The sequence below is a fragment of the Chelonia mydas genome, chromosome 7 (genome assembly GCF_015237465.2).
Source record: "Chelonia mydas isolate rCheMyd1 chromosome 7, rCheMyd1.pri.v2, whole genome shotgun sequence".
Taxonomy (NCBI): domain Eukaryota; kingdom Metazoa; phylum Chordata; order Testudines; family Cheloniidae; genus Chelonia; species Chelonia mydas.
Window position 1 is genome coordinate 57,059,093 of NC_057853.1, and position 19,949 is coordinate 57,079,041.

At 47.9% G+C, this 19,949-nt stretch overlaps 1 protein-coding gene across 3 annotated transcripts in view; it reads right to left on the bottom strand.

Moving 5' to 3' along the window:
- Positions 1-17,789: 17,789 nt before the first annotated feature.
- Positions 17,790-19,949, bottom strand: part of FRMPD2 (FERM and PDZ domain containing 2) — a 129,956-nt gene continuing 127,796 nt past the window's right edge. For all 3 annotated transcript variants that reach the window (XM_043551851.1, XM_043551850.1, XM_037905588.2), the window contains 2 exons: positions 19,635-19,697; positions 17,790-18,880 (listed from right to left, as the gene is read on the bottom strand). In XM_043551851.1, the coding sequence (XP_043407786.1) occupies positions 18,800-18,880; positions 19,635-19,697 (144 nt within the window). In that variant the 3' untranslated portion in view covers positions 17,790-18,799. The remainder of the gene's footprint in view (positions 18,881-19,634; positions 19,698-19,949) is intronic.

Genomic DNA, 19,949 nt, shown 5'->3' on the forward strand with positions numbered 1-19,949 from the left:
TCCCATCAGGCCAAGGTTTGGGGTACGTGCTCCCCATCCTGTGACCCTTTCTTCCCCTGGAGAGGCCTGACCCAAGCGCAGCACGGAGACCCATCCTCCTTAAAGGGCCAGCTCACTCTGCAGCAGTGCCCACAAATAAAACAAAAGGCCTCCTTGTCTTCCCTAAGGGCTTTGAGATCCTGGCATGAAAGGCAGAATAGTCAGAAATATTATCGACCATCATCATCCTCTTCTTTACCAATGCCTGCTAGGGTCCGTAATAGGAGGAGAAATAAGGGGCGGGCAAGAAAAAATAGAGGAAACTAACAAAATGATTGGCTGAGTTTTTCAAAGAGGATTGTCAGGGCTGAGCCAGCGTCCCTCTGCAAGGCCCGATTTCCAAAGAGGGGTGCTCAGCACTTTCTGAAAATTAGGCCCCTTTCAGGAGTCTCACGTCCCATCACCCCTCCCCCCATCACTAGTCCGTTTTGAAAGTAATTGGCCATTGTTTTGGTCCACTCGCTCTTTTGTATTTCAGCAAGGAAGGGCTGGAGGCAAGGGCAAAAGCAGAGGTTCAGGGTGAAACTTAGTGACTGAGACGGGGGCAATCGGGCCTAGTGGGTAGAGCAAGCATTAGGCCTAGTGGTGAGAGCAAGGGTTGGCACCAAGGGTCAGAACCAGAGAGTCAGATGCCAGAGCCGAACGTCCCAGCCAGAGTCAGGAGTTGGAGCCCAGGGTCAGAGCTTGGTTAGCTGGAGCAAGGTGAGGCAGGAGCAGGGCAGGCCCAAGGTTGGGAACAAGGCAGGTGTAGAAGCTATTACAATCCTGGGCAAATGCTTTGAACAGCTGTTGGGTTTAAGAGCTGCTCTGTGGACTCTTCCCTCCAATCAGGCAGTGCAGCCAATCAAGCAGCCTGCTACAGGCCAGCTAACTCCCAGCCCCTACAGGGTAATCGGATTTCACCCAGGCTGAAGGTTCCCTGTCCCACAGGGGTCTGTCTCTCTGCGCTCCAGCCCCAATCTGCACTAGTGCCACGACAAGGAACACCATTGCTGTTAACCTTATTACCAGTGCCAGCCCTCCCGTGTAGCCCAGCTGCCCACCTTCCCAGGGCGGGATTCGGCCTGCCACTGTTATGTGCCACCATGGCCCTATTGTTAGCGTGAGGTGGTCTCATTCATTCCAGTGGGCCCAAAACACACATCCTGCATGTGGCAAGGTCCCCTCTGACAGGTCCTGTTACCAGGGGCCATCACTGATAAAGTTTGCAGATGACACAAAAATTAGAGGAGTGGTAAAAAATGAAGAGGACAGTCACTGACTCAGAGCGATCTGGGTCACTGGGTGAGCTGGGCACAAGCAAACTATGTTTTTAATATGGCTAAAAGTAAATGTAGACATCTGGGATCAAAGGATTTAGGCCTTAGTTAAAGGTTGGGGGCACTATCCTGGGAAGCAGAGATGCTGATAAAGATTTGGGGGTCATGGTAGATAATCAGCTTAACACGAGCTCCCAGAGTGACACTCTGGCCAAAGTAGCCAGGGTGATCCTGGGATGCATAAACAGGGGAATCTCGAGTAGGAGCAGAGAGGTTGTTTTACCTCTGTATCTTGATTCCAGCAGTGGTCACACTGGTGCCCAGTGTCCAGTTCTGGTGCCTCCAATTCAGGAAGGATGTTGACAAATTGGAGAGGGGTCAGAAAAGAGCCATGAGAATGATCAAAGGATTAGAAAAGCTGCTTTATAGAGATAGACTTAGAGAGCTCAAGCTATTTAGCTTAACAAAGAAGGTTAAGAGGTGACTTGATCACAGTCTATAAGTACCTACATAGGGAACAAATATTTAACAATGGGCTTTTCTGCCTAGCAGAGAAAGGTCTAACACGATCCAATGGCTGGAAGTTGAAGCTAGACAAATTCAGACTGGAAACAAACAATAAGAGTAATTAACCATTGGAACAATTTACCAAGGGTCATGGTGGATTCTCCATCACTGACAGTTTCTAAAACAAGACTGAATGTGTTTCTAAAAAATCTGCCCTAGGAATTATTGTGGGGCAGTTCTCTGGCCTGTGCTGGCGTGGAACACTCTGCAATGAGAAGCTTCTATGTCCGATTAGACCTGTTGGCAAGAACAGCATCACTCTGCAGAGATTGGGGCCCAGAACCTCAAAGGGAGTTAGGCGCCTACACAGATCGGGGTCTGAGCATCTCCATCGGCTGGTGACGAGGGCCTCACCACCCTGGGTGTCGTTGTGCTCCCCCTCCCACTGGCTTTGTCTGGCCTAAGGTCAAAGGGCCGGTGCTAGATGGTGTCACCTGGCTTGGTCTAAAACTGTAATAAAAGCAAAACTGATGATACTTTAGCCCATGCTAAGCAGGTTGAGTTAAACCCCAGGGGGAGTCTTGGCTGTACGGCTTAGTCCTGCTCCACACACACACCCTGCAGTGGCAGAATCCTGCTTTTCCCAGTGCAGACGGAGGTGGGTCTGTACTCACCTGCTGATATAACCAGCAGCTGTTGTGAAATAGCTAATCCCCTTTTTGGAGCAACACAAGCCCCTGCTGGCAGAGTTATAGCACCACAGCGGCCGGGTGGATGCACATTACACAGGTATAGCTATAGCAGTAAAAGTAACTAGGAAGTGCTAATGTGCAGGATATTTTGCATAGTATCTTTCTCTAAGGCTCTTTCAGCATGTTGCAAACATTTACTAAGCCTCATATGCCCCCTGTGAGGTGAGCGAGCATTATCCCCATTTGACAGGTGGGGAAATTGAGGCACGGTGAGGTAAAGGGCTCACCTCCCAGCAAGTTGGATTCTCTATCACAAAGCAACTTTTAAATCAAGACTGGATGCTTTTGGAAAAGATCTGCTCTAATTCAAACAGGAATTAAGTCAGGGGAGTCCCTGGCCTGTGTTATGATCACCAGGGTCCCTTCTGGCTTTCGAACCGAGGAGTTCTGAGTACAGTGAGGGAGAGAACCCAGGAGTCCTGGACAGAGATGTGCAACACTAACCGGTGTCATTTAGTGACACAGTTTCTTCTCCTTTGCTCCAAGGGGGATACACATTTCCCAGTGCTCACCCTGAGTTTTGGGTTCAAACCAACCAAAGAGCCCAAACCAAAAGTCAGTTAAAACCACTGAGCTTCCCCTAGCTCCTTGTAAAATGCACAGGTGCAAGTTTCAGCTGGTTTCCATGACCAAAAGGATGCAGCTTGGGCTGGTAGTTAAGCATTGGCGAGAGCTGGGTTTGGTTCCTGGCTCTGCTGTGAACTCCCTGTATGACCAAAGACAAGTCTATTGTTCTGTTAATGCCCCATTTATAGATTGGGAATGATGCTGATACATAAGAACCTAAGAATGACCATAGTGGGTCAGACCAAAGGTCCATGTAGCCCAGTGTCCTGTCTTCCGACCGTGGCCAATGCTTGGTTCCCCAGAGGGAATGAACAGAACAGGAAATACTTCCTCTGCCTCTCTAGTTTGGGAGCCCTTAAGGGAAGGGCTGTGTCTTGCTGGGTGTTTGTATGGCGCATGGCACAGTAGACCCCTTCCATGCCCTGTCATGTGATTATTAATAGTAACAGTAACAACTCACCCCAGGCTGAGTTGGTGATGAAATCCAAGGCCTGGTGAGCGTGCTTTAAAATCTCATTGCAAACATTTTGCAGTTTTGGACCCAGCTCCTAGCCAATCAGAAATGCCTGCCCCTGTTTGAGTTAGCAGCGAAAGAAAGAAGAGTTAAAGTAAATATAGGTGTGAAGGGCAATTATAGGAATTCAAAGAAATTTGGACCCTGTTTCTTGATACATTTGGAAAAAGAATCCTGAGATAGTGCAAATAATACCAGACTTCCATTCCACCTGACCTCTCTGCTTTTGCCCTCCGCTCTTCCAGCCGCCCCCCCATTCCCTCCTTCACTTTTTTTTTGGGGGGGGGGCGCTGATTTGTGTAATTTTTTGTTTGTTTCTTCCCACCTTACCACGTTCTATCTATATCCAGTATTGCTGGTTTTGCATTGTCTGGTCTTACAGCTTTGGCAAGTAGCATAATTGCGCAATTTAATCGGGGACACTGTGGAATGTGCAGCCCTTGGTAAATACGGAAGCTGTCGGTCAGTTTACCTTGTTGTATTTCTTATTGTTTCTTTATGACTATTTATAAAAAACAACTCCCAGAAAAGAAGGGCCTGCACCAAGGTGGAGCAGCCTTTGGCGTGCATTGCGCAGGTGTTCTGGGTGGTGCACGAACACCAGCCAGGCCCACTCAGTTCTCAAGCTATGGACCCTGTTTCCTGCCTTGATCAAGCTTTCCATAGAACAGCAGCCGCCTCCCTTACAGCGGCATGTTTCCAGCATTAATTGTTCCCTGATTCTTGGTGTCTGACAGATGGTGCTCATCCGAGGACATTGGCACCACCCAAGCTTACAGCAAGTAATTACAGCAACTACTGATAGAGGGACTAGATGGGCAGTGAAGAGCTCACTGCAGTTGGGGTTTGGCCGGGAGGAAATCTGCCCCAGCTAGGGAGGAGGAGGAGAAGGGGATGACTAGGGGCCTGCTGGATGGGAAAGGGGATGCTCCAAATCAAAGGGCTCATTTCCAAGGGGGCTGAACTAGGAGGAGAAGGAGGAACCATGGAGCGAGCAACTGAAACAAGGAGGGACCCTGGGCAATGCTGGTTTGTGCTAATGAGCTAGGGGCCCTGGACAGGAAGTGTATAGTTCCCATTGTGCCTGTCGCTGGGTCAGGGCTGTACAGCCCTGGGATATCTTTGTCTTATTTTACATCAGATGGTTTAAATAGCAAGCTAAGTAGCTGCAATATTCAGAGCAGGATCTCAAAGAGCTCCCAGGACCCAAGCTGCATTGACTGGTTTGGTGCATGACACACAGAGCAGCAAGTTCTGTGCTGGCCACCTACCTCCTCTGAAAGTGCAGGGTACAGCTTATGCTGCTGGGACAGGAATGAGACATGAGATCCAGCCACAGACAACGCGCAGCCTGGACATGAGCAGGTCTCTCACACCTCTGAGATGCACCTCGGGAGCCTGCCACTTTTGTAACCTCTGCCAACCCTTGAAGGACTTGTCAGACCATCTCGTCTCATTGAATTGAAGTGAATCAATCTCTGCCTTTGATTCAGTCTCCACACATCAGCGCCAACACTACACACAACTTTGAAGGTGTCCACCCTAATGCGGACTCCGCATTGATCGGAATAAGCTATATAAACATTTTTATAGCTCTACTTCTGCCCTAGGGGCAACACTAATATAACTAGATCAGTTCTCAAACCTACCTAATTCAATTGGTGCAAAAGTTGTGCATAAACCAGCCCTTATTACAAGTGCATTTATAAGGCACTTGCCAATCACAAAAGCCTCTAGGCAATTAAAAGAACAAATTAATAACTGATTCCCAGTCCTGTGCTTTGTCTGTCTCAAGTGCGAGCGCTAACGATGGGTATATCTTCACTGCAATCCTAGGGTGTGATTGCAGCTCGTGTAGACGTAGATGATCTAGTTTTTAATCTATCTAGCTCGTGTCCTGGAGCTGGCTTCAGCACGGGCTGTACAAGCTTGCCAGAAACTCTGGGTAATTACTAATGGGGCTAGTTCGCACTGAGGCACATGCTGCCAAGGCTTCCCTGCTCTGCGATCTGAGCTAGCTCAATTGCAGCTTTCTCAGTCTACGTGAGCTGCAGTCACACCCTGTGCCTGCAATGTAGTCATACTGTAGATGTTTCTAGTGAAGAGACCTTAGCAGGGGTGTCTAAATGCCTGTTTACACGTTTGAGAGCCTGCACTAAAAATGCCTCAGCCCAAGGCAGAGCTTAAGCATCAGGCTTGCAAATGGTTCAGCTAAAAACACCCATCAGGAGGAAATAAAAGAGAGCTTCATAAAACCAGCCTCTGAAACGCCCAATAGGAATTTTCGATTTGTAATGTCTGATCATTTCTAAACAAGACTGAAGCGGGGGGAAAATCTTCTCAATTCCAAAAGCTGCCAATGCTCAGTGTCTAGGTACTGAATATGACCACAGTTAATGGTGTAGTGTTTGTTATGGGCCAATAGGTGGCAGTGTTTACTAGCTGTTATAATCTGGCAACACTGGTAGCATTTACATTTATTTACTAATTGTTCTGCCATGGGAGACAATCATCATTAACTCAGACCACGCCCCCAAGCTAGAAGACTCTTAGGGAAAAGGGGCTGAACATTGCCCCCTGGGTTTTTACATAAGTTCTCAGGTAGCTTATTCAAGGTGTCTCTGCAGGTGGCCCAGGTGTCTAACATGCCAAATCCAATATTACCCACTGCACACACTATCTTTTAGGGGGACTAAGCCAGTCTGGGTTATCCTTTCTCAAGAGGATAAAATTGCCACCTTCTCTCAGAGGCAGAGATAAAATCCAGGGTTGCTGAACACCAGTATTCTACTGGTGCTTGGTGAATAGTTGGGTAACCCACTGGGAAAATGTGTTCAGTAGCTGGGCTACAGTAGGGTCAGTAATTACTCCTGTAGCTTAAGCAGTAGTGTCAAAGTTAGGGCTCTGAAAATCAAGGGGCTCGAATCATAGAATATCAAGGTTGGAAGGGACCTCAGGGCATCATCTAGTCCAACTCCCTGCTCAGAGCAGGACCAATCCCCAACTAAATCATCCCAGCCAGGGCTTTGTCAAGCAGGACCTTAAAAACTTCTAAGGAAGGAGATTCCACCACCTCCCTAGGTAACCCATTCCAGTGCTTCACCACTCTCCTAGTGAAAAAGTTTTTCCTAATATCCAACCGAAACGTCCCCCACTGCAACTTGAGACCATTACTCCTTGTTCTGTCATCCGCTACCACTGAGTACAGTCTAGATCCATCCTCTTTGAACCCCCTTTCAGGTAGTTGAAAGCAGCTATCAAATCCCCCCTCATTCTTCTCTTCCGCAGACTAAACAATCCCAGTTCCCTCAGCCTCTCCTCATAAGTCATATGCTCCAGCCCCTCACCATTTTTGTTGCCCTCCGCTGGACTCTTTCCAATTTTTCCACATTCTTCTTGTAGTGTGGGGCCTAAAACTGGACACAGTACTCCAGATGAGGCCTCACCAATGTCGAATAGAGGGGAACGATCATGTCCCTCGATCTGCTGGCAATGCCCCTACTTATACAGCCCAAAATGCCATTGGTCTTCTTGGCAACAAGGGTACACTGTTGACTCATATCCAGCCTCTCGTCCACTGTAACCCCTAGGTCCTTTTCTGCAGAACTGCTGCCGAGCCATTCGGTCCCTAGTCTGTAGTAGTGCATGGGATTCTTCTGTCCTAAGTGCAGGACTCTGCACTTGTCCTTGTTGAACCTCATCAGATTTCTTTTGGCCCAATCCTCCAATTTGTCTAGGTCCCTCTGTATCCCATCCCTACCCTCCAGCATATCTACCTCTACTCCCAGTTTAGTGTCATCTGCAAACTTGCTGAGGGTGCAATCCACACCATCCTCCAGATTATTAATGAAGATATTGAACAAAACTGGCCCCAGGACCGACCTTTGGGGCACTCCGCTTGATACCGGCTGCCAACTAGACATGGAGCCATTGATCACTACCCATTGAGCCCGACAATCTAGCCAGCTTTCTATCCACCTTATAGTCCACTCATCCAGCCCATACTTCTTTAACTTGCTGGCAAGAATACTGTGGGAGACCGTATCAAAAGCTTTGCTAAAGTCAATGAATAACACGTCCACTGCTTTCCTCTCATCTACAGAGCCAGTTATCTCGACATAGAAGGCAATTAGATTAGTCAGGCATGACTTGCCCTTGGTGAATCCATGCTGACTGTTCCTGATCACTTTCCTCTCCTCTAAGTGCTTCAGAATTGATTCCTTGAGGACCTGCTCCATGATTTTTCCAGGGACTGAGATGAGGCTGACTGGCCTGTAGTTCCCAGGATCCTCCTTCTTCCCTTTTTTAAAGATGGGCACTACATTAGCCTTTTTCCAGTCATCCAGGACCTTCCCCGATCACCATGAGTTTTCAAAGATAATGGCCAAAGGCTCTGCAATCACATCTGCCAGATCCTTTTGCACCCTCGGATGCAGCACATCTGGGTCCATGGACTTGTGCTCATCCAGCTTTTCTAAATAGTCCTGAATCACTTCTTTCTCCACAGAGGGTTGGTCACCTCCTCCCCATGCTGTGCTGCCCAGTGCAGCAGTCTGGGAGCTGACCTTGTTCGTGAAGACAGAGGCAAAAAAAGCATTGAGTACAGTAGCTTTTTCCACATCCTCTGTCACTAGGTTGCCTCCCTCATTCAGTAAGGGGCCCACACTTTCCTTGACTTTCTTCTTGTTGCCAACATACCTGAAGAAACCCTTCTCGTTACTCTTAACATCTCTTGCTAGCTGCAACTCCAGGTGTGATTTAGCCCTCCTGATTTCACTCCTACATGCCTGAGCAATATTTTTATACTCCTCCCTGGTCATTTGTCCAGTCTTCCACTTCTTGTAAGCTTCTTTTTTGTGTTTAAGATCAGCAAGGATTTCGCTGTTAAGCAAAGTTGGTCGCCTGCCATATTTACTCTTCTTTCTACACATCGGGATGGTTTGTTCCTGCAGCCTCAATAAGGATTCTTTAAAATACAGCCAGCTCTCCTGCGGTGCTCTCTGTGGGGGATGGCATTGTTGCATGGATTCACACAGCAAGACCTCTTCACATCAGGTTACTCTGACCAGCAGTACATCAAGGTGTAAGTCCCCCAAACCTGCGTGTTTTGCACTTCCAGCATTTGTTGTATGATGCTAGTGTAACCCTGCCGTGAGGCGTTTTTGTGAACAAAAACAGCTGGGTTTCAATGAGCTAAAAGTTCCTGCTGAAAATGTAAACACCGCTCGCTTGAGCTCCCCTGCAGAAACCTGGGGAAATTAAATTACCTCCCTGAGCACCCTTGATAAGCAATGCTTCCCCCTTGCAAACACTGAGCTTAGAGATTTCAAACAAAGAGGACTTTACTGGGGGAGAAGGTAGAAAGGGGGACACAGAATAAGCTTGGGAAAGCCAGCAATTAATAAGTCAGCAATATCTACGAGGTCAGACTCCCACCACCCAGCGTATCCAGGCAATAGCCTTAGCCTCAGTCCTCCTCTGAGGATTGTGACAACTACCGAGGCAATGCCTTCTACCAGTAGGCACTCCCTTCCTCCACTTATCATGTGTTATCCAGAGTCCAAAACTCAGGCAGGTCCACCTCCAGGCATTCTATCATCTATTCCAGCTGTAGCAATTGCAGTTTTGGTGCTAGGTATGGAGGCGCACGCTAGAGTCTCTCAAACCGGCAGCTGCTCTCTGCCAGGTCAGCCCAAACCACCATCACTCACCTTGAAACTGCCTTGAAGCTATCTGCAAAGCCCCTTCCTACCCAGGAAGCTGTCTTTATGGTATTAAGCTGCTTCTATAACATCTCTTTCTTTCTTTCTTTTTTTAAGTCTTCAGAAGAGTTCAGTAGCATATAAGACTCTGAATAAAATCCTTACCCTTAGGAATACACTTACACCAGAGAGTAACAAAAACTTTCCTTTCTTTGTTGGCTTTGTCCAGACTCTGTCACCCAACCATAACAGATTGTCCCTTTGGTTAGAGTGACCCCTCACCTCACCCACATTTGGTGCAGTCAAGTGTTCCTTTAGTTTTCTGATAGGCATAATAAGGGTGTATTACCCCCAGATGTAAAAACGTACCTGAATTTTGACAAAAATGCCCCCAAACTGTCACATAATGGAAATGCAAATGAGGCCTGACCAACTCAGTCATTTCCCCTTGCTCACCAACTGATGGAAGCAGAGAACTCCCTTCCTTAGGAAGCTTTTGTCCCCTTGGTGTTCTCAAGCAGCTCTGAGCTGCTCCTCTCCCTATTCACCAACAGGTGTCAGTAGCAAGCTCATGACTCTCCACAGCTTCCAGCCACAGGGCTTAAGCTAGTGTAACCCCGCTGGTCACTGTGTGTGTTATATGTTCCCCTCTCTGCCTAATCTATAGAGGATGTGAGGCCATGACAGCTCTGAGTTTGAGGACCTGGCCCTTCAGCACAAATTGTAAAGACTCCTAGTTCTGGAGATCATTGCCCAGCCCATAGTGTTGGCCAAGAGAGCAGCCAGCCACCATCTTTTTAGGTGTCCCACACTGGTGGGTTTGTACATAGTGATGAGGAAGGCTGCATGTCTGTCACGGAAGTCATGGATTCCATGACCTTCCATGACCTCCATGACTTCTGCAATGCCCGAGCCGGGCAGTCCCTGGGCCAGCAGCAGCAGTTTGGGTGTGTGGGAGGGGGCTCAGGGCTGCAGGTTGGGGTGTAGGGTGGCGCTTACCTCTGGGGGGCTCCCCGGCTCCCACCGGCATGTCCCTGCAGCTCCTAGACGGAGGAACCAAGGGGCTCCGTGCGGTTCCCAGCCAATGGGAGCTGTGGAGCCGGCGCTTGTGGCAAGAGCAGCACATAGAGCCCCCCTGGCTGCCCCTCCCACTAGGAGCTGCAGGGACATGCCGGTCGGAGCCGGGTAGGGATCCTGTCATCCCCACCAAACCCTGCCACCTGCCCCACCCCACAGCACCAGCGGGGATCCCTGCTTGCCCCCCCAGCCCCCCGGTGCCCCTGGACCGCCCCCCCAGAGCACCTACAGCCCCCCAGCCCAAGTTTTAGCTAGACATATATAGTGAAAGTCATGGACAGGTCAGGGGCTGTGAATTTTTGTTTACTACCCATGACCTGTCCATGACTTTTACTAAAAATACCCATGACTAAAATGTAGCCTTAGTGATGCGGTATCCCTCAGACTGGCTGGGATTGGGGCGTGCAGTGGGCAGACTTGCTGGGTAGCTGGCTCCTGGCAGTATCCAACTTCCAGAAGGCCACGAGAGGCTGTGGAAAGTTTTAGGAAGTGAGCCCCAGATCCTCAAAGGTAGAAAGACACCTAACACCCATTGATTCACCTAGACGTAAGGTGGCAACATACCTCTGTGGAGCTGGGCCTGAGCAATGACCCAGGCTCCTTCACATTCGTTCCCGCCAGCTGACAGAGATGCTGCCATGGCTTACCACAGAGGGCTGCTCTGGCTGTACTTACTTTCAGTAACTTGTAAGCAGGGATCAGACATTACAGCCACCAAGAATTGACTGAGGCCTGTCACAGCTTCTCACACCTTCATGAGGGTCGGCACAGCCAGAAGCAGCTTCAGCAGCATAGCTTCTCCCTCTTATTCCCAGGCAGGGGCAGCCCACCCCCTTCTCCCTGACTCTGGGGTCACAAAAGCTGGAGAAGAATTAAGCAGACAACAACTCTGTTTAATGGCAGTTACGGTGGTCCAGGACATGGCCCTTGCTCCCAAACATTAAAATCGGGAAAATCAGAAGTTAAGAGGAAAGACTAGTGCATTCATGTCCACCTCTGTTTTGCCTGCAACTCTACTGACATAAACCCCAAAGCCGAATGCAGTAGGAACCTTCTCTTCTCCCCCTCCCCAGTTTGGGGATGGGCAGCGTGTGCATTCAGGGCTAAAGAACAACAGCACAGCAATCCCTAGAGGAGCAGGACTCCTTAGCCGGAGCTGCATTACGGCAACCATCATTATTCATGGCTCTATACGTCTCACCATCCATGTACCAACCAGCCATCTGTGTTACTGGGAATGGCCTGGGTACAGAACATATGCTCCTCTGTCTGGCCACTACCATTCACAGTCAGACACTTGCTATTCCCTAACTCAAGGCCCCAGATCAGTTTGTCCATGGCAGATGCTCGGGCTGGGCCACAGGTGCCCGCCCAGCACTGGTTCCCTCTTACTGCACCAGCTGCAGCACCAGGAGCTTCCAACAGCCTGTGAGCAGCCATCAGTTCATCGCTCTGGCCGGCTCCTTCCATTTTCAGTGCCTGCCACAGGCATGTTTATTTAAATACCCTAAAATACCTAAAACACCTAAAATACCCCCCAAGGCACTGTACTGCATGAACAATAATACACTCTAACAGCAGGTCCAGCAGGGAGACTTCCCCGCTTCCCATCCACTAAACCTAGCCCTGTTCCCCCACATATCGCTATAAGTAGAAGGGGGTGCAAAATGGGGGTGCTAAATGGTCATGGATATACCGACCCACCCGGGGAGCGCTGTGAGCAGTCACAGAGGGACCGGATGGTCCTGAATGGTCGCAGGGAAGGAGTGCCACAAACCACTACCTTACCGCTGACCACAGACTGAGACTCAGGAGAGCAAGCGAGGACACCCCAGCTGAGCTCAGTTGCCTCATGGGACATAAGGAGAAAGATGGTCCTGCAGGTGCCTTGCTCCCACATGATTATGGGGGACACTGGCTCCCTTCTGCCTCTAGCCAAGTGGCAGACCTATGCCTACCGTGATGACAGAGGAAGTCTGGACTTAAGGTTAAGGCATTGAACAGCAAGGCTGGAGATCATTTCTCGGTTCTGCCACAGACTCTCTGTGTGACTGCAGGCAAGTCATCTAACCTCTCAGTGCCTCAGTTCCCCACATGTAATAAATCTTCCTTCCCATGTGCTGCTGTCTTGTCTCCTTAGGCTGTGAGCACTTAAGGGCCGGGACTGTCCCTTGCTACATGTAAGTGCAGCACCGAGCATGATTGGGCCTTGATCTATGCTGGGGCTTCTTGATGCTACTGGAATATAAATAACATTAAGTCAATGGGTGTTTTGCCTAAGCAAAGACTGCAGGACTGGGCCCATCATGTGTGTTTGATTAAGTTCAGCCTTGGGAATAGAGTGCAATCCACGAGGTTCTTGGCTAACATGGCTGTGTGTGGTGTAAGGGTCATGGTAACTCAGCTCTGAGCCAGAAGATTCACATGGCAAATGAGGAGCCTAGTTACAAAACTAACAGAGCAGGAATACGATTGATTTAGAAAACAGGGAAACTACAAAGCGGGAATACAGCCAGCATATTTCACCCCAAAGTAGGTGGAGAATGACAGCCTGGTTGTAAATTAGAGCTCTCATTTAGGGATTCTTCTCAAGGATTATTAGAACTAAAATCAGTGCGTTGTTTCTTATTGCAAAGAAATATTGACTACTGAATTAGCAGGGGGTGGAAGCATGAGCTGTTGTATTTCTTTCTGATAAACACAGCAGAGCACCAAAGTAATCATTTCTCTGCTTTGCACTGCTGAGCAGCATTTTTGAAAGGGCAATTTGCACAGAACTACCACCAAGGCTATGCATCCAAGAGCATTTCTCACAGGCCAGCTGCAAATTCCCATTTAGAATATGATGTACACTGGAGACTCAAGTCCCTTCTTACAGCCATGAGTACCTCTCTCAGCGAGCTCTGAAAGGGCAGTGAATGTATTTTATGAGAGTTGGCAATAGGCAAACAGGTCTGTGGCGCCTAAATGGTGGCAATGTTTGGGGTAGGGTGGAATGTGCCATTCCAGCATTTATCCTCACTCAGAAACCAACTTTCCACATGCCTGCTGATCCACAGAAGCAGCTTTGGCCTAATAACAATTTCCCCCTCTTTCCTTCTAGAGGTGGAGCTGGTGACAAGATGGCCACCATGCAACAGCAGCTGTTGGAAACAACAGGAGGCAAATAGTGGGTAAGGAAAAAAGCCAAAATCAAAACTTTCAGAACGTGGGCATCTAAAGCCCAGATGCTCAAAGGTATTTAGGATCCTGACTTTCATTGATTTTAGTGGAAGTTAGGTGCCTAAATACCTCTGAGGATGTGGATCTAAAAGTCCATATTCAGGTACATCATGAATTGAGGTGTCTGCATTTAGATTTAGACTCTTAAGTTTAAAAGTATTGACTCCCTCACAGCTGAAGTTCCTTGAGGTTATACTGCACTTCATCTTCCAGCTGCCATCTTAGGTATATCTATGTAGGTACTTCTATGGGCCCCACCCTCATAGTATCTGAGCACCTCATAATACAGCAAGCGGACCTATGAGGTAGGGAAATACTGTCCCATGGCACACATGAGGACCAGAGTCCCAGAGAGGCTAAGTGACTAGCCCACCGTGTGATGAATTGGGGCTGTATCTGGACAACTGATGAATTCCGATTGATATTGGGAAGTCTGCTCTGCTCTGTCATGAATGCCTACATGTATGAGGATCCGCTGTTGTGTCCAGGTCCTGTAGCAGATACACCCCAGACCAACACAATGGGAAATAGTTAAGGTTAATGAGGGCAGTTAACCCTTACAAAAGGTTATGCTAAAACAGCTGCTGAATCCTTAGAAAAATGAGTGTAGCAGATTCTCCTGAAGGGTCGGGGAAAGGTAGGAGCAGTGGAAAGTTACCAGGAGGAGACCAGAAGAGGCTAGGAGACCAGGAGGGTTTAAATAAAGAAACACACAGGAATAGGAACCAGACAGGAAGAGCTAGTGAGAGGAGCAGGAGAGAGCAAAAGCAGGAGAGAGCAGAAGCTGGGCAGGAGCTCTGTGAGGGAGAGAAAGACCAGCTGGCATGCCACAGCCTGCCTTCCTGGCCCCAGATGTTCCCCCCAGGACTCACAGGGGAAGGTTGAGCTGCAACAGAGGGCCACTGTGGTTTCAGATGTGTATTATTTTGTATGAGCTGTACTCTGATGAGCTTTACAGGACTAAGGATAAAGAGCAGAAAGGTGGTAGACTGTGCAAAGCGTGCGTACGTTGACTGAGTCATAGCTACCTTGTGAGAGTTAAACAATAAGCCATACGCTTCCCACCTTGGGGGGAGCTCTGGGAGAGGGCTGGGGTTAAGTAGGCGATCACTGGTGCAGGTGAGCTGAGACACCCTGTTTCTGAGGAGGGGGTAACACACAGAGTCAGAGCCCAAGAAATGCGCGAGAGAGGAACCAGTGCTTCAGTCTACTGAGGCTCCAGGAGCTTGAAACGTCCCAGGGGATGCAGAGCACAGAGGCTGATATTCCCCTCCCAGGGGTCCTCGTGCATAGCTGGAAGGGGGCGCTCACTAGGGTGTGTGACACAAGGTCTCACAGGACAGCTGTGGCAAAGCAGGGAATTGAATCTAGGCCACCTGAGCCCAGTGGCTAGTCACTGAATCACTGGACCATCTGTCCTCTCTTGAGCTTGGCTTTTAGCCATGTTGAGGGAGGAAGCTGAGGAGAGGCTGTGCGTCAATGCCCTTAGGAGCATGGGGGAAAGTACATAACAGCAGCCTCTGCTACATCCTTTACGAGGGTGCAATGTGTACTCCTCCAACCGCCAGGGCTACTCCTCCTCAGGCCTCCCCTCTCTGGCACCTAGTGGGTGTCGGGGGCTGCTGTGAGCACTGGAGTCCTCCGCTCCCTGAACACCATGAGCAGCAAACGCGAACAGGTTGCGCCTGTTCCTTTGCATTCTCTGCCTCCAGCTGATTGCACGCACAACCTGTTCCTGGCCATTGGCACCTGGCTCAGCATGTGCCCACATGATCCCTTTCTTACTCCCTGGCAGGTGCCCACTCTGCAGCATCGACCCTGTGCCAACACCTCTGCTGATGTCCCATCAAATGGAGGTGCAGTCCAGGCCCTGGGCCAACTGTGCACAGTTGTCATAAACATACAGCTAAGGATAGCATAAAATCCCTCCTTTACCGGTAAAGGGTTAAGAAGCTCAAATAACCTGGTTGGCACCCGACCAAAAGGATCAATAAGGGAAGAAGAGACTTTCAAATCTGTGGGGGAAGGGGTTTTTTTTGTGTGCTCTCTTTGTGTTCTCTCTGGACAGAGACGGACCAGGGCAGGAAAAATACATCTCCTAACGCCATATCTGAAATAAGCATCTAATATTACAAATTGTAAGTAATAGCAAGGAAATGTGTTAGGTTATCTTTTGTTTTAGCTTGTGAATTTTCCCTATGCTAAGAGGGAGGTTTATTCCTGTTTTTTGTAACTTTAAGGTTTTGCCTAGAGGGGAATCCTCTGTGTTTTAAATCTTATTACCCTGTAATATTACCTTCCATCCTGATTTTACAGAGGTGATTCTTTTACTTTTTTTTTTATAATAAAGTTCTGTTTTTAAGAATCTGATTGGTTTTTAGTGTCCTAAAAACCCAAGGGTCTGGTCTGTGCTCACCTTGTTTACCTATTTGGTTGGTATATGATTCTCAAGCCTCCCCAGGAAAGGGGGTGAAGGGGCTTGGGGGAATATTTTTGGGGAAACAGAAACTCCAAGTGGTCCTTTTCCTGAATCTTTGTCTAACTCACTTGGTGGTGGCAGCGATACTGTCCAAGGACAAGGAAGAATTTGTGCCTTGGGGAAGTTTTTAACCTAAGCTGGTAGAAATAAGCTTAGGGGGTCTTTCATGCGGGTCCCCACATCTGTACCCTAGCGTTCAGAGTGGGGAGGGAACCCTGACAACAGTATTAACTGAAGTGGCTTTAGATCTCTTGATGAACAAGGCTCTATTTTCCATTCTAGTTCTGATGACCATTTGTTGTACCTCAGACTGCACTTTCTGGAGGGATAGCTCTCTCCCACCATGCTGTCCATGCTAACCATCCCAGAGGATAGGAAGTCTGACTCTGTAGAACAGTGTAGCCCTAACACTAAATCATGTTTTGCCTGAGTATGGATGGCAGGTTTGGACCCATTACTACAGCACTTGTCGCAGAGGTTAAGACGTTGAGGAATCAGTCCTTGACAATGTAGGAACATGGTGATTGCCAGAATAGATTAGACCCACATCCATCTAGTCCAGCATCCTGTCTCAGACTGTGGCCAGTAGCAGCTGCTTCTGAGGAAGGTACAAGAAATGCCATAGTGGGCAGAGGTGGGACAGTATGCCCCCAGGGAATCACAGAAATGTAGGGCTCAAAGAGACATCAAGAGGTCATTAGTCCACGCTAAGGCAGGATTAGGTATCCCTTGGCCCATCCCTGACAGGTGATTTTCCAACCTGTTCTTAAAAACTTCCAATAGTGGGGATTCCACAGCCTCCATAGGTCACCTGTTCCACTGCTTGACTATCCTCAGAGCTAGAATGTTTCCTTCTAACCCCCAGGATTTAGAAGTTGTTTTATGCCCCAAGGCATGAGGGCTTATATCACTCTCAACCTCTTGTTGTTAGTTTAAACTCTCCTATTATTATATCTATTTCATAGCAAGAGACTGAAATGAAACGCAAGCCAGTTTTGTCAAACATCTCTTACTTTAATATCCCTGTAAAACAGGAAACATTTATATGTTCAAACAGCTGCAAAGATGATGCACATGTAAAAAGTGGAGCAACACAGGGTACCACCAGGATTGTCTTTACAAATCCAATAGGTTTGTTCACAGCCATCTTTGTACAAAGTCCAGAATGTTTCCATTGCGAAACTGGTTTAAATCAGTTTAGTACAAAAAGTGAATTGTGCATTAGGTTGTGCAATTTTATCTTAAAAAGCCATAACATGTACAGTGCAGTAAATAAAACCAAAGTGAAAGGCCAAAACTCAATAGAGGTAACAGATTTATGAACATTTGGCTAATGATGCTTGACAAATCTGTGCAAATAACGGCTACTCTAGATGCAGCATGCAGAGAGTAAAACAAATTCATAATGCTTTCTAGAAGGCTAAAACTCAGTTAATTCAAGATAGAACACCAGGTTCTGTTCTCATTTACAGCCGTGTAAATCTGGAGTTGCTCCAATGACTTAATAGGAGTTCTGGATTTCTATCACTGTGACTGAATCAGCATCTGGCTTACACTGTAAATTCTATTCCCAGTTACTCTTGGTTTAGCCCCGTGTAGCTGGGAGCAGAAAGCAGAAATTGACCTGGAATCTTAGAATAACTTTATAAGGATGCATTTTTCTGAAAGTCAGGCTTTTAAGTTGTATTTAATGCCATATTCCTCTTCCGCCATAAATCTATCACTCTGATCCATAATAAAATGAAACAAGAGTATTTATTATTATCTTGTAGCTTGTAGAGTGGCTTTGTATGCAAATACCTCTTAATATTACTACTGTCTTGAAATCAAGGAAGCAGTTTTTATACACATATTGCTGTTAATGTATTTCACCACTGTGTTACCTATTTTTAACAGAAGGTAATCTTCTGTTGCATAGCTAATAATTCTACTTCCATAAATATAACCCTCTAGGCAAACGAGTTACAATAATATCATAGCAGTAGTTTGCAATTTACAAACATGAACAAATGAACCCCCACAATGCCCCAGGCTGTGAGGTAGGTAAGATATCCCAGAGAGTTTTCCAGTTTAATGCAGATTTCAGTCTCATGGGATGAACTGGAGGGGAGGAAAGGGGAGAACAGGAGAGATTTACTCAAACTGGAACTTTCAGAAAGTGAACCAGCTTTCACAAAAAAGATTATAGTACAACAGAGCTATTTAATGTTGCTTAAGGACCAAATTCAACCCTCCTGCCCCCGAAATCAATGGAGCTTTCCATCAACTTGAATTGGAGTTGGATCAGGCCCTCAGTAAGGGACTATTAGGTAGTAAATCAATGGGAAGGGAAGAATTGCATGTTTACTGTGACAATTATATATACATAGACTCACAGAGCTGGTTTAGTAATACTTTCCCTTTGACATGGGCACAGAATAAAAGGAGCCAATGATATCTAAACAGCTGATATTGCCAGTGATGCTGATCAATTCTTAAGTCAGTGAGCCAGCGTATCAATAATTTACCAACCTACTTTATGCTGATTTAGAAATGCTTTAGAAATCAGCATTTCCTTACACAGCGTGACAAGCAAGGTAGTGCATGCAGTACAGCGCCTGTCTGTGCTGGTCTGGCTGCCCGTTACAATAAGTCTCCAGTAACCGGGGGCTCTCCAAGATGAGTGGCAATAGCAGAGGTTCTTATTGGAGGAGACGGGATTCCATGGCTTCAATGTTCTGCAGCACCTGCAGCACTACTTCGTAGCAGAACAGGTACTGGTCCTGGACATGTGGAGAAACCAGCATGGAGTCACCCAATGACATTCCATAGACACATACATAGGACGGCCTGACTTGGAAGCAAGTCTGGAACGTGAATATAATCTAGGGCTGCAGGAAACTTGGGGAGATTCTCCTTCCCCTCCACCACCCACTCTCTTGTTTTCTGTCCTCCCTAGCCTTAAGGCCAGTGCTTAATTTCTAATGAAAGAGGTACTAGGGCTCAAGCAATTTTTTTACATTCATAACTAATGCAGCAAGCCCAGAGGAGCCGGGGCTCTGAGCTGCCAGGCCCAGAGGTGTCGGGGCTATGAACTGCCAGGCCCAGAGGTGCCGGGGCCATGAACTGCCAGGCCCAGAGGGGCCGGGGCTCTGAGCTGCCAGGCCCAGAGGTGTCGGGGCTATGAACTGCCAGGCCCAGAGGTGCCGGGGCCATGAACTGCCAGGCCCAGAGGTGCCGGGGCCATGAACTGCCAGGCCCAGAGGGGCCGGGGCTCTGAGCTGCCAGGCCCAGAGGTGTCGGGGCTATGAACTGCCAGGCCCAGAGGTGCCGGGGCCATGAACTGCCAGGGCCAGAGGTGCCGGGGCTCAGCCCTCACAAGCCCTGGCACAAATTAAGCACCACTTATGGCCCCGATTCAGCAGAGCACTTGAGTACATATTTAAGTCTCTTGAACTTCAATGGAAGTGAAGCCTATGCCTTGATGAATCAGGGACGTTAAACAAAATTAGCCTGGTCTCAAGGTGGAGACCTTACCTTGGTTTGAATCATGCCAAATCGCTGAAGCCTCAGCTCTCTCACTATCTGCTTGATATTGAACTGTCAGGAGAGAATGGTGTTATTTCATTGCAGGCCAAGTTATTAAAAAGAACATGCTCGATGGGGAAATGTAAGATTGTTCCTTCGCTGCTTTACTATTAATTATTGTCCCGACACTCAACAGAAATCAGAACTTACTACCTTTTGAACATTTCAACATTTCCTTTTGAAAACTGACTTGAGTTGATTTACACCAGGGCGAATTGGTGTCCCTCCACAAGTAAGCCCATGGTAATATTTATAATGATTTGG